This window comes from Alexandromys fortis, unplaced genomic scaffold (genome assembly GCF_014885135.2).
Source record: "Alexandromys fortis isolate MF-2015 unplaced genomic scaffold, M_Fortis_MF-2015_v1.1 scaffold_27, whole genome shotgun sequence".
Taxonomy (NCBI): Eukaryota; Metazoa; Chordata; class Mammalia; order Rodentia; family Cricetidae; genus Alexandromys; species Alexandromys fortis.
In genome coordinates this window covers 13,882,400-13,895,359 of record NW_026067952.1, presented here as the reverse complement: position 1 = coordinate 13,895,359, position 12,960 = coordinate 13,882,400, and the positions used below count along the sequence as shown (strand labels likewise).

At 49.4% G+C, this 12,960-nt stretch overlaps 1 protein-coding gene across 2 annotated transcripts in view; it reads left to right on the top strand.

Moving 5' to 3' along the window:
* Nucleotides 1-12,960, top strand: part of Hck (HCK proto-oncogene, Src family tyrosine kinase) — a 39,946-nt gene that overhangs the window by 22,040 nt on the left and 4,946 nt on the right. For both annotated transcript variants that reach the window (XM_050151213.1, XM_050151212.1), the window contains exons 7-11: nucleotides 315-464; nucleotides 878-1,030; nucleotides 3,105-3,284; nucleotides 4,547-4,623; nucleotides 11,251-11,404. In XM_050151213.1, coding sequence (XP_050007170.1) covers nucleotides 315-464; nucleotides 878-1,030; nucleotides 3,105-3,284; nucleotides 4,547-4,623; nucleotides 11,251-11,404 — 714 coding nt within the window. The remainder of the gene's footprint in view (nucleotides 1-314; nucleotides 465-877; nucleotides 1,031-3,104; nucleotides 3,285-4,546; nucleotides 4,624-11,250; nucleotides 11,405-12,960) is intronic.

The window sequence follows — 12,960 nt, the reverse complement described above, 5'->3', positions numbered from 1 at the left end:
TCTGCCGATCACTGGGCACTGTGAGACGGAACGGCACGGCTACTCTTATTTTACAGGTGAGAAAACTGAGGCATCGAAAGGCCATGTAGTCATTAGAAGGGCTCACAGCTGAGAATGGCAGACCTGGGGTGAGAACCCAGGCAGCCCCATGCCTCAGCTCACTCTTAACGATCTGAGCATTTGCCCAGGTGCCCATGAGCTCACATGAGGCCTGCAGAGGTCTCCCAGGCAATCGTAAGGATGTCAGGGTACTGACACCAGATGTCCAGGGCTCTGCGGTGCCATTCTGACGGGCTTCTCTTGGACTAATGCAGGGAGTTACTCGCTGTCTGTTCGAGACTGTGACCCCCAGCACGGGGACACGGTGAAGCATTATAAGATCCGGACCCTGGACAGTGGAGGCTTCTACATCTCCCCGAGGAGCACCTTCAGCAGCCTGCAGGAACTTGTGGCCCACTACAAGAGTGAGTCCTGCCCGAGGCCAGGCCCCCACATTTGACTGCAAAGCCTCAGCTGGTCTCCACTGCATGGTGCAGCCCAGCTGGGAGGCTACCGCCAGCCACAGCTTTAATTCCTCGACACCTTGGCCGTATTTTACAAGGGTTGTTTGGTTCTAGAGAAGGAACCAGTCTGGTGTCTTCTAGGCAAGTTCTGGATTGCATCATCCCCCACGGAGAAGGGCCTATCTCTCAGAATCCCAGTCACAGGGGATTCTGCATGAAGCACTGAAGCACTCCGAGGTCTCCTGACCAGCCATGTGGGGCGATCCTGAGGGTTGGGCTTGTTGGACACCGGGGGTGGGAGGATACAGGTAGCATCTTGTCCTGTTCTGCTCTCTGGGGAATGTACCATCTGCTGACTGGGCACTCTGTTTCAGAGGGGAAGGACGGGCTCTGCCAGAAGCTGTCAGTGCCGTGCGTGTCTCCCAAACCCCAGAAGCCATGGGAGAAAGATGCCTGGGAGATTCCCCGAGAATCCCTCCAGATGGAGAAGAAACTTGGAGCTGGGCAGTTTGGAGAAGTGTGGATGGGTAAGGAGCTGTGGCGAGAGGGCCGCAGGGCCATGCTGGGAGGGGCCTACCAGTGCAGGGCTATCGCACAGCAGAAGGAGATTTAAATAATAACCCCAGAGGGCCACTCCTCAGATAACAAACCAAATCACCTACTGGGAAATCATTATTTTGCCTTTGCGGTCAGGCTTGAGGGTCAAAGAATTGCCCTCTAGGGCAATTGTCCGAGTCCTGAATGGCAAATCAATGCCCTCTGTTGTGTGGAGCTGGCATGCTCAGGAACTCTAGGGATGATGAAAATTCATAGTGGCAGAAAGAACGTGGGTTTTCAGGTGAAGACTTAGCTGTTCAGATCATGAGCCACAATGCCCAGTGACATTTCGGATGTGGTGGGGCACCAGAAGGGCCTAACGCTGCCCTGTGGTCTTTGCCCCACTTTTAAGATCAGCAATTCCTGCTTCATGGGGAGGTAGGTGGTCACAATGCCTGGCCCGCCTGTTAACACTCCCCTGTGTGGCAGCTAGGAGAAGCAGCTCATAGAGAAGCAAACATTCGGCTGGATAAAGCACATTGGTTGGTTGGTTAGTTGGTTGCTTTGGTTTGGTTTTTAGGGACAGAGTTTCTTTGTGTAGTTGTGGCTGTCCTAGAACTAACTGTAGAACAGGCTGGCCTCGAACTCACCTACCTTTGCCTCCAAAATGCTGGGCTTAAAGGCATGTACCACCATACAATAAGATTTAAAAGCTTGTGTTTCAACTACATTTACTGATAGCCCACTGTATGCCAGGTACTGAATAGAAGAATGAAACCATAAGGAAACGCAAGAAAGACAGATCTGAGTAGCAAAGTTGGGGCCAATAAAAACAAAACAAAAAAGCTGTCCCTTGAGGCCCCATGCTTTCACTGCAGGATGCCCACAAATCTGGATTTGAGCTTCCTGACATCCAAAGCACACATGGAAAGAAACAAGAGCCCTGAAGCAGGGTGGGATGGAGCAAGAGGACAGCGTGTGGCTGAAGACTTGAGGGACAGGTGTATGCAGGGTGGTTAGGGTATAAAAGCCGGAGTGAGGCCAGTCAGATGACTCGGCAGGTAAAAAGGCTTGCCGCAAAAGCCCGATGATCTGAGTTCAATCCCTGGAATCCACAGTGGAACACAGAGGCTGGCTGGCAAAGACTGTCCTCTGACCTACACACACACACACACACACACACACACACACATGAAAGAGAGAGAGAGAGAGAGAGAGAGAGAGAGAGAGAGAATTTATTTTGTTTTTTAAAAAGCAAGACTGAATTTAGAGACCCAGGCCTATAATCCCAGCTATTATATTGAGACAGGAGGACTCAAGTTCAAGACGAACCTGGACAACTTAGTAAGACCTTGTTTCAAAATAAAAAAGTGAAAGGGGTCTGGGGGCGTAGCTCAGTAGTCGGGCACTTTCCCAGTATGAGGCCCTGGCTCAGTCACTAGTTGTGTGTGTTGGGGTGAACTTGGTAGATGACAAGGACAGAAAAGTGAGCATGGCCAGGTCAAGCAGGGCCTGTGGGGCATAGTGAGTCCGGAATTTATTTCAAGACAGTGTTAAACACTGTGTTGCAGGCTCGTGCCACAATCTAATTAGTGGTTTAAGGGTTACTACCATTACTGCTGTTAGTTTACATTGCTGGAGATCACGCTCTCCGTGCCTTGCATGTGCCAGGCGAGTGTTGTGCCACGGAGCTCCCATCTGGCCCTTGAGACATGGGCTGGCCTGGAGCTGCCAGCCCTCCAGCTTCACAGCCTTGGGAGCTCTGGGGTGACTGACGCGTGCCCAAGCTCACACAGAAAGCTATTGTTCACTCTTGCAAACAGCCCTTCAGACTGGGTGCTTATTTTCATTTCACTTAGATGAGGAAAGTGCGGCCCAGAGAACTGAGGTGGTTTGTTGAGCTGCTCTCCGCTAGGGAGCAGGGAACCGGTCTCCAGCCCAGAGCTGAGCCCACAGTGGCAGGCATGCAAGCGCTCTCTCTGTCTTAAAGGAGCAGGTGGGGAGGGAGGGCTCCTCGAGGGATGCTGGATCCTAACCCCCTTCCTTGCTCTGTGCTTTCTCCAGCCACCTACAACAAGCACACCAAAGTGGCGGTGAAGACCATGAAGCCAGGGAGCATGTCTGTGGAGGCCTTCCTGGCAGAGGCCAACCTCATGAAGACGCTACAGCACGATAAACTGGTGAAGCTGCACGCCGTGGTCACTCAGGAGCCCATCTTTATCGTCACGGAGTTCATGGCCAAAGGTGCGTGAGCTAGGCCAGACAGTGGCCCAAGCAGACTTCTTTCGAACTCAAAGATGACCTTGACCTGGCTCTCCTGGCAACCACTAACACGTCCTCACAAAGCCAGGGAACAGTCAGTCCAGCCTCCTGGCTTGCAGAGTGAAATCACGTGACGGGTGGTTAACGGAGAGGAAGGGCGGGGCCTTCATAGCAGGGAGCGGGCAGAGTCTTTAAGACAACAGAAGAGGCACAGGGCTTCCTGTGACTCCTATCTTAGAACCTTGGTGCTGGACTGTAAAGAAACCCTGCTTGCAGTACTAAGAGACAAGAAGCCACAGGGAGAGAGACCATAAAGATGAGACATCATCTTCAATGTTCTGCCTCTATCTTCTCTCCTCACCGTGTGGGTCACCTGCCTGCTATGACCAACCCACAGAATCATGGGAAATGTTCATGTCGGCATGTCGGTCACTTCAGGCTACTAAGCTTTGGGCTACCCTACATGTGGTCATTCAATGTATCTCAGGAATGTTTGAGACAGGATTTCACTCTGTAGCCCAGGCTGCCCTGGCCCTCACTATGTAGCCCAGGCTAGCCTTGATCTCACAACAGCCCTCTGCCTCAACCTCTCAAGTGCTGGGATTACAGCCTCACAAATGCTGTGTCTCCACACCTGGCTTTTCCAGGTTTTTTTTTTTAATTGTCGTTGTTATTATTATTTCTTTATTTTAAGAGAGTTATTCCATAGTCATTTTCAGTCCCTGCTCATTTTTGGATTAACATCTCACACAGCATCATCCAATGTGATTTGAAATCTCAAAACCTTTTCCATTTTCCAAATCTACAATCGGCTGGCTTCCTAAAGCCAGGCCCCAGGCACCAAGTCTCATGAGGCTACATCAATCAAAGAGTCCCAACTAGCAACCAAAATGTCCTTTCAGAGAAATTAAGGCTTCACACTCAGATAGTTGGGCAGCAAGTAGACGCTTCTAACTCTAGCATCGTGACTGGGCAGTGATGAAAGCCTGCAGCTGTGGCTATTCTGCTAGCTGAAGTGGAAAGAGAGCTGGAGCCCAAGAATTGGAGACCAGCCAGACAATATAGCAAGATGGCATCTCAAAAGGAAAGTTGGCAGGAGATGTAGCTCGGTAGTAGAGCCCTTGCCTAACATGTGAGGCCCTGGGTTCAGACTCTGTACTGCAAGAAGAAAACCCTCTACCACTATGAAAACAGCGTTTCCCTAAGGACTAGCAGGCAGTGTTCCTTCTCGTTGCCCTCTGCAGGAAGCCTGCTGGAGTTTCTGAAGACTGAAGAGGGGAGCAAGCAGCCACTGCCGAAGCTCATTGACTTCTCAGCCCAGGTGAGCCTAGGCCAATGACGGTCAGGAGAGGTGACGTCACTTGGGTGCTCTGTGTCCTTTGTGTGAATACCCACCCCTCCACATGTACATGGAGGACCCCACAGATACCAAAAGCTTGTGCATGCTCAAGTCCCTTATAGAAAATCAAGTATTACAAATAACCCAGGCACATTCTCCTGTATAGTGCTTAACGCCTCTCCAGGTGACTTACGGAATCCAACATAAATGCATGTAAATAGCTGTCATTTTTTTGGAGAGGGGGTTCGAGACAGGGTTTCTCTGTAGTTTTGGAGTCTGTCCTGGAACTAGCTCTTGTAGACCAGGCTGGCCTCCAACTAACAAAGATCCGCCTGCCTCTGCCTCCCCAGTGCTGTGATTAAAGGTGTGCGCCACCACTGCCTGGCTTAGAAAAGATTAATTTTTAATTTTTTTATATATGGATATATGGGTCTTTTGCCTGCATGTAAGTCTGTGTGTCACATGCATGCCTGGTGCCCCCAGATGCCAGAAGAGGGAATCAGAGCCTCTAGAGCTGGAGCTACAGATGGTTGTGAGCCACCATGCAGCACTGGGACCCAATCCAGGTTCTCTGGAAGAGCAGCCAGTGCTCTTAACCACTGAGTCATCTTTCCAATTCCTGAAATCATTTTGTTGCTTGGTTGGTTGGTTTGTTTTGGGTGTGAGGCATGGAACCTAGGGCCTTGCACATCCAGAGAAGGCTCTCCCTCTGAGCTACATGGAAGTTATCCGTTCTTTATGTAACAGATCATCTCAAGACTTAGTAGCCTGAAATAATAACTTTGAATATTTTCCATGATTCTTTGGACTGACTATAGCAGGCTAGGTGGACCACTCTGTGAACCGAGGGGACCTGAGTAAAATGTCCAAGGTGATCCTTATAATTTCTCTCTGTGTGGCCTCTCATCACTCAGTATTGGCTGTCCTTAAACTTGCTTTGTAAACCAGGCTGGCCTCAAACTCACTGAGATCTGCCTGTCTCTGCCTCCCAAGTGCTGGGATTAAAGGCAAGCACCATCACTGTCTGGCATCACTCCGTATTTTAACACAGCTTCTTTATAGGCCAGCATCAAAGCTCCAAGAGGGACTCAGCCAGGGAGCAACTGGTGGCTAAGCCTCTGTTTGCATTGACTTGTCAGTACCCCATTGGCCAAAACCAGCCACGGTAGCAAGACCAGAGCCAGTGGTGGACAAGAGGGATGAATCCTGGCAGGCAAACAGAGTCTGCTCACAGGAAGGCAACTGCCATCCCATTTTACAGTCCTGAAATAGAGGTGTGAAGAATGTGAGGGCATAATGGCGAACGGCTGTAATCCTAACATTCAGGAGGCAGAAGATGGACAATCGGGAGTCCAAGATAGATCTGAGCTACTGAGTGTCAAAAAAAAAGAAGAAGGTTAAATACAGGTAAGGAAACTGAGCTGGACAGACAGTGGTGATGCACACTTTTAATCCCAGCACTCGGGAGGCAGAAAGACAGGAAGATCTCTGTGAGTTCAAGACCAGCCTGGTCGACAGAGCTAGTTCCAGGATAGGCTCCAAAGCTGCAGAGAAACCCTGTCTCGAAGAAGAAGGAAAAAAAAAGGAAACTGAAGCCCAAGGAGGTTTTGCAGCTCTGCAGCTGGCCTAAGTTGCAGGGCTGATTAGGGGAGGGGCTGGGTAAAACAACCGTGAAAATGGCAAACACCGCTGCCTCATACAGTTCTCTTGCGTAAGCCAAGGAAGTTAACCATGGGCTCTCTCCACCTACCACCCTTCACGGCCCTGGCTCACAGTCTGAAGAGTGGAATCAGCAAAGAGAAGGGACGTGCAAGCCTTAGGAACACATCTTAAAACACCATTTAAAATAAACAAGCATAACAAAAATGGTTCAGTGGGACAGAGTTTTGCTAGGTGCATGGCACCCTGGGTTCTAGTCCCAGCGCTATACAAAAAAAAAAAAAAAAAAAAAAAAAAAAGACACATTCTTTGTCATTCGTCCTGCCCCCTTGACACAGGACAGACGCTGTTTTCCTCCAACCCTGTCTCACGCTCTTTGCTGTCTGTGGGGAAACATGGCGGACAGTGGTGCTGTGGAAATGCATGGCTTGGTCCAGGAGCCATCAGGGAAAGAGTCACCAGGAAGTGGTCTCTAGGAGGCTCCTGGGGATTAGAAATTCTGCACAGGCAGAGGAATAGGAAAGAGGGTCTCGACAAAAGAAAACGCCAGGACAAAAGCCCAAAGAGAAAACGAAGGGGCTGAGCCTGGTCAGCCAGAGCCTCCTGGGTGGTACAGGTGAAAGGGATATGGCTTGCAACCCACTGGGAGCTGAGGAAATTTGCGGCTGAGCAAATTTGAGCCTGGTGGTGAGGCCCAGGTCAGAACTCATTTGAGTATGCAAAAGCAGAACCACGGGCAGGGTCTAGCCAGAGGCTCTACTTTCAGAGCCCTAAATGCCAGAGGCATATGGAAATCAAGGCCTGCACTGCTGTCCCAGTGACCCCAGTCCTCCAGGAACAACAGTGTGACCTGTTACTAAAGTATAACAAACCAGCAGGAGCCTTGCCAGACAAGTACACATGAAGTCCCAGACTTGACCTCCAGCCCCCCATAAGCCAGCCGCGGTGGTGCACATCTATAATCTGAACACTTGAGAGGCCAAAGCAGGAGGACCAGGCATTCAAAGATATCCTCAGTAGTTTAGTGAGTTCTAGGTCAGCCTGGGCTACATAAAACTGTCTCAAAAAATAGAATCACACGCTCCCTGTCACAGCTAAAGAAAACAAACATGGCAAGACACTTGGCCACACTGTTGGCATTACTAGCCACCTCTGAAATGACTCTATATGGAAGACAATGTCCTTACCTGTGGGGCAGTCTTAGAGGCCAATCTCCCTATGAACCCTGGGAGACAGGCTCAAGGTCACAGAGCTTGGGAATCAAGATGAGCAGGTCCAACCGTGGGGCTGTTTAGCCATGATGCTCCATTACCCCCAAGTTTGTTTATTTATTTATTCATTTATTTAGTGTTCCTGCCCACAGTGAGCTCATGTAAGAACCAGGGACATGTGAGTGTCAGCCAGCGGGAAAGCACTAGGCACAGAGGGTGGGTGGACTCAGCAAAGCCATAGCTCACAGCCCCGCTTCTGGAACTTACGTGTTATGTAGCTATGGGATGGTTATTTACTTCTCTGTACTTTCATTTTCCCTCCTATAGAAAGAGATAGCAAAACTACCTCCCTAAGCCCATAGGAAAAACAAAAGAAAGAAAGAAAGAAAGAAAGAAAGAAAGAAAGAAAGAAAGAAAGACACTTCTCTGTTAATCAGTTTATAGTAAATAATCTGTAGTATCATCGTCCTACTAACTTTTCAAGCTATTCTCCTAAGGATGCCCTATAAAGTTTCCACACTCTCCAGGTCAAAACCTGTCTCCCTCCACTACAGCCTCTATTCCAGACAAAATCAGTCTTGATATTGCATTCAGCAGTTGGGCCTTTTCCACTGCCTTTGACACCCCCTGCTGTTCATTCTTTGGAAGTGCACTACCTGGTCCCTTCTGGCTTTGCGTTTACTGGCCGGCCCTGCTGTGGTCTGTCTGCCGCCCCAGGGGTCCCCAGATAATCTACTCTGATGATTCAGTTCTGGGCTATCCAGAGTCGGCTGGGTTTGAAGCTGATAATCAGGACAAGAATCTCTGTAAAGTGGGTCATGATGGTTCTACCTCCACAAAGCTCCCAGGCAGTTTTGTAAATTGTACATGCTGCTTTTTGGCAACCAAGATTCATCTTCCACCTCTTTTGTCCTAAGCTTTGTAAGTAAGAAAATCTCTAAGTCACAGCCATGTATTTTCCTACCAGAAGTTTCCAGAATAAGAATTCTTCACACTGACCGCACGCCATGGGATGGCCAACTCGGCAGCCATCCCAGCTGAGATCTAGCACTTTAAGTCGGTATACAGCACATGGAGGAGCTGGTGCTGCAGAACGAGATCCAGGAGCACATACATCATAACCACCAACGATGAAAAACTGAAGCATGGCTCTGATCAAAGATGGCAGCGGCTTCAACACCTGCTGCAGGCCAGTGGAGGAGCTTCAAGGAGCCTGAGAAACCCATGGCGGCTCAGTGGGGAGACGCTCAGTGCAGGAGGTGTCTGCAGAGCCCACAGTATGTGTGGAACAACTTTTTAAAAAGCAGGTCCTATGGGAAGATGCTTTAAAGGAATGGGCTCACGAAATTGGAAGATGGAAGAGCAGAGCCACACCTAGAGAATGATGGAACCAAGACGTAGAGATGCCGGGAATGGGAGTGATGTGGGAGGGCGCCATGGGACAAGGAGAGGGTGTTGGCACAGCAGCACTGCCCTCAGGCTGTGAGCCTTGGGCCTGCCAGCATCAAGAGCGGGGAGGGGTGCAGTGGACTGGAGTTCTCTCAGATCCTGCCCCTGGATGCCCTGCCTTGTCACTAGATCACCCTGACTCTGGGCAACAGCCAGATAGCAACAGCCAGATATCCAAAACAAGTCTCGGTGATGGTCCAGTATTTACGGTGCTTCAGAAACCAGATACCTTGAACCAGATCAATGAGCTGTTTCCATATATGTATGTATAGTGTGCGTGCATATGTGTGTGCATGCTGTGTGACCCTCTGCAGTTTTCAGTGCCACTTCATCAAATGTGTGATGGACAGGTGGGAAAAAGGGAAGAACAGAGCAGCATTGTGTGATGGAGAGAGGCAGCGATAGAGATGCAACATCGGTGACAGGTGTGGGAGAAGCCTACAGTGGACGGAGACAGGGCAGCATGGCATTGCTGAGTAGGGCTGACAGGGAGATGCAGTGGCCTGGTCTTGCGCAGGCTCTTTCCTAAGCACACTGCCCAGTGGCACGATTGTCCTGGCTCTGAGCAACAAGATGTCCAAGATAAAGAGCAGCTCATTCTCTGGACTAGGCCTCCTATCATCCATGCTGCCCCCAGAGGCCTTGTCAGTATCCATGGCTCATGCTACAGCTGGAGAACATGCTGGAATCTGTGGTCTGTGCTGCCACTCCATCCATACTGATGTCTGAGATCCTTAGGGATGTCGGTGGTCTGTGCCACCATAGAGACCATATTGATGTCTGTGGTCCATGCTACTACTGAGGGCCATATGAATGTCCATGGTCTGTGTTGCCAGTAAGGGCCATGAGGGTGTCAGTGGTCCACGCTACAGCTGAAGGTTGTGCTGATGCCCGTGGTCTGTGTTACCATGAAGGGCATGTGGATACCCTTGGTCTTGGCTGCCGCCTAAGCCATGCTGATGTCAGTGGTCCATGCTACAGCCGAGGGCTGTGCTGATGTCTGTGGTCCATGCTACATCTGAGGCTGTGCTGATGCCCGTGGTCTGTGTTACCATGAAGGGCATGTGGATACCCTTGGTCTTGGCTGCCGCCTAAGCCATGCTGATGTCAGTGGTCCATGCTACAGCCGAGGGCTGTGCTGATGCCCATGAGCTGTGCTGCCCCTGGAGGATATGTTGAGGTCTGTGTCTATGTTTGGTGTGGGAAGTCTTTCTATATATGTGTTGCTTTTATTGGTTAGTAAAGAAGCTGCTTTCGGCCAATGGCTTAACAGATTATAGCCAAGCTGGTAGAGATATAGAGAGAGTAGGTGGAGCCTAGGAGAAGCCATGTAGCCACAGCTGGAGACAGAGGTGCCAGAACCTTGCCAATAAACTATGAGCCTCGTAGTAAAATATGAAATAATAAAAACGGGTTAACCAAAGATATAAGAGTTAGCTAGCAATATGCTTAAGTGATTGGCCGAGCAGTGGCTTAAATAATATAGTTTCTATGTGATTATTTCAGGGGTATGGGCAGCTGGGAAATGAAAAAGTAGCCTCCTACAACACGTTACCACCAAAGGCCATGTGGTTTTTGCTGTCACCTGAAGTTGATGTCCATGGCTGTGGGGCCACCAAGGGGCATGATGGTGTCTGTGGTCTGTGTGGCAGCCAAAGTCCATGCTAATTTCCATGGTCTGTACTGGCACTGGAGACCGTGCTGACGACAGAGGCATGTGAATGTCTGTCGTCCATGCTAGTGCCAGAAACCATGTGGAGTCCATGATCCATGTTGTCACTGACTGTAAAGAGCAAGGAAGCTACTTTTGCAGCAGTATTGATGACTGCAGACTCACAGTTGAGAAAGAGGAACATAAAAGGCTTCTGTGACAACCTCTTCCCCATCCCCACTGTCCCCTCCCCCCCAAAAGAAATAGTCTAGATAGGAAGCCATTGATGGGATGCTGAAGTGTAACTCCTCGCAGCTGGTGCCTTCTGGCAGGGTGAGGGTGGGGAAGGACGCGGTTGTCTTTAGGGGCCTGGCCGCCGAGTTCGACCATGCTACAGTGAGTACATGGGCAACACAAAATAGACTTTGGTTTATTTTCTTTTATTTTTTCTTCTTTTTTTCTGGGAGGAGGTTACAAGGGTGGGGTGGACCTGGGAGGACTGGGAAGTGAGTGTGATGAGGGTGCATTATATGAAACTCTCAAACAATCGATAAAAATATTATGTTGGAAAAAAGATTTCTTTCCAATTCTTCACTAGAATTAAGCATGTGAGAGTGACGCTGTCTCTTCCCGGTGCAGATCTCAGAGGGCATGGCCTTCATTGAGCAGAGGAACTACATCCACCGAGACCTCCGGGCTGCCAACATCTTGGTCTCCGCATCCCTGGTGTGTAAAATCGCTGACTTCGGCCTGGCACGGGTCATTGAGGACAATGAGTACACAGCTCGGGAAGGTAGGGAATACTGCTCTCCTGGAAGGGCAAAGATCTGTCCTAGTCTAACTCTTGCAGCAGGCTTGGCTGGCTCCTTCTCGGCAGTGCACTAGTTGACAGAATACCCAGCAAAGGCTACTTCAGGAAGGCTTCAGTTGGCTCAGAGTTAGAGGGCACAGTCCATCCTGGTGGGTCAGGAAGAGTATAGAACTGGTCACACTGACAGACAGATGCTGGTGTTCAGCTCGCTTTTTTTTATGTGGTCCATAGCCCATGGAATGGTGCTGCCCACAGGCAGGATGGGTCTTGGCACCTCAATTAACCCTATGTAGGAAGTCCCTCACAGACACGCCCAAGGGCTCTTCTTCTAGATGATTCCATAGTCTGTCAGGATGATAACGTTAATGGTACACAGACTTGAAGAGGAACATTTCAGATCAGATTGAAGTGACGACTTCGGCAAATACAGGTAGCGGTGAGAGGTGAGAGTAACTTTATGCACAGGAGACAAAAACAGAGCAACCTAAATGTCCACAGACAGGGCGAGCATATCAAGTGCGTCACCCACAGAGTGTGGGCATCATGCAGCAGTGAAAAAACCCACACCAGGGGCTGGAGAGGGCACGGGGGCTGGAGAGGACACGCAGGAGCACAGGCTTGGCTAACACAGAAGGCCATAGGTTCCACCCCATCACATCACACTCCAATGCCACCTGCAGCTAAAGGGGAGATGTGACATCAAATGAAAGTAGTGAGTCTAAACAAGCAGATGCCAAGAGGTTCCACAGGCAGGGAATCCAAAACCAGGCAAAAGTAATTCGTGAAGCTTGTATTGTTCCTCCTAAATAGCCCCAGACTGTCTAAATAAAAAGGAAAGGCTTTAACTCTAACTTAGCAAAACTGTATACAATAAGAACAATTGGGGTTGGAGAAATGGCTCCGCGATTAAGAGTACTCGCTGTTCTTCCAGAGGACCTGGCTTCAATTCCCAGCACCCACATGGCAGCTCACAACTGTCTGTGACTCCATTTTCAGGGAATCTGGCACCCTCACACAGACCCGCATGCAGGCAATGAGCCACCATGTGGTTGCTGGGAATTGAACCCAGGTCCTCTGAAAGGGCAGCAATGCTCTTAACCACTGAGCCATCTCTCCAGCCCCATTACTAAAACATCTTAAATGTCATATTCTGTAGATTTCTAAAGTGTTTGAAGACTATCTAAAATATATGTCTGATTTTGAAAATATACCTAACATGATTACAAATTTGATTGTTATAGATGACTAACTACAAACCTGCATTTCTTAATTGTCCTAAATAGTTTATAGTAGTAGCTTTCAAGGAGTAGAACTTTACATTTTTAAATGAACTACATAGGTATAATACCTTAAACAAGAGTATAAACATATATACAGTATGCTAAAACAAAAATAACCTTAAGGTGGTGGCGCACGCCTTTAATCCCAGCACTCGGGAGGCAGAGGCAGGCGGATCTCTGTGAGTTCGAGACCAGCCTGGTCTACAAGAGCTAGTTCCAGGACAGGCTCCAAAACCACAGAGAAACCCTGTCTCGAAA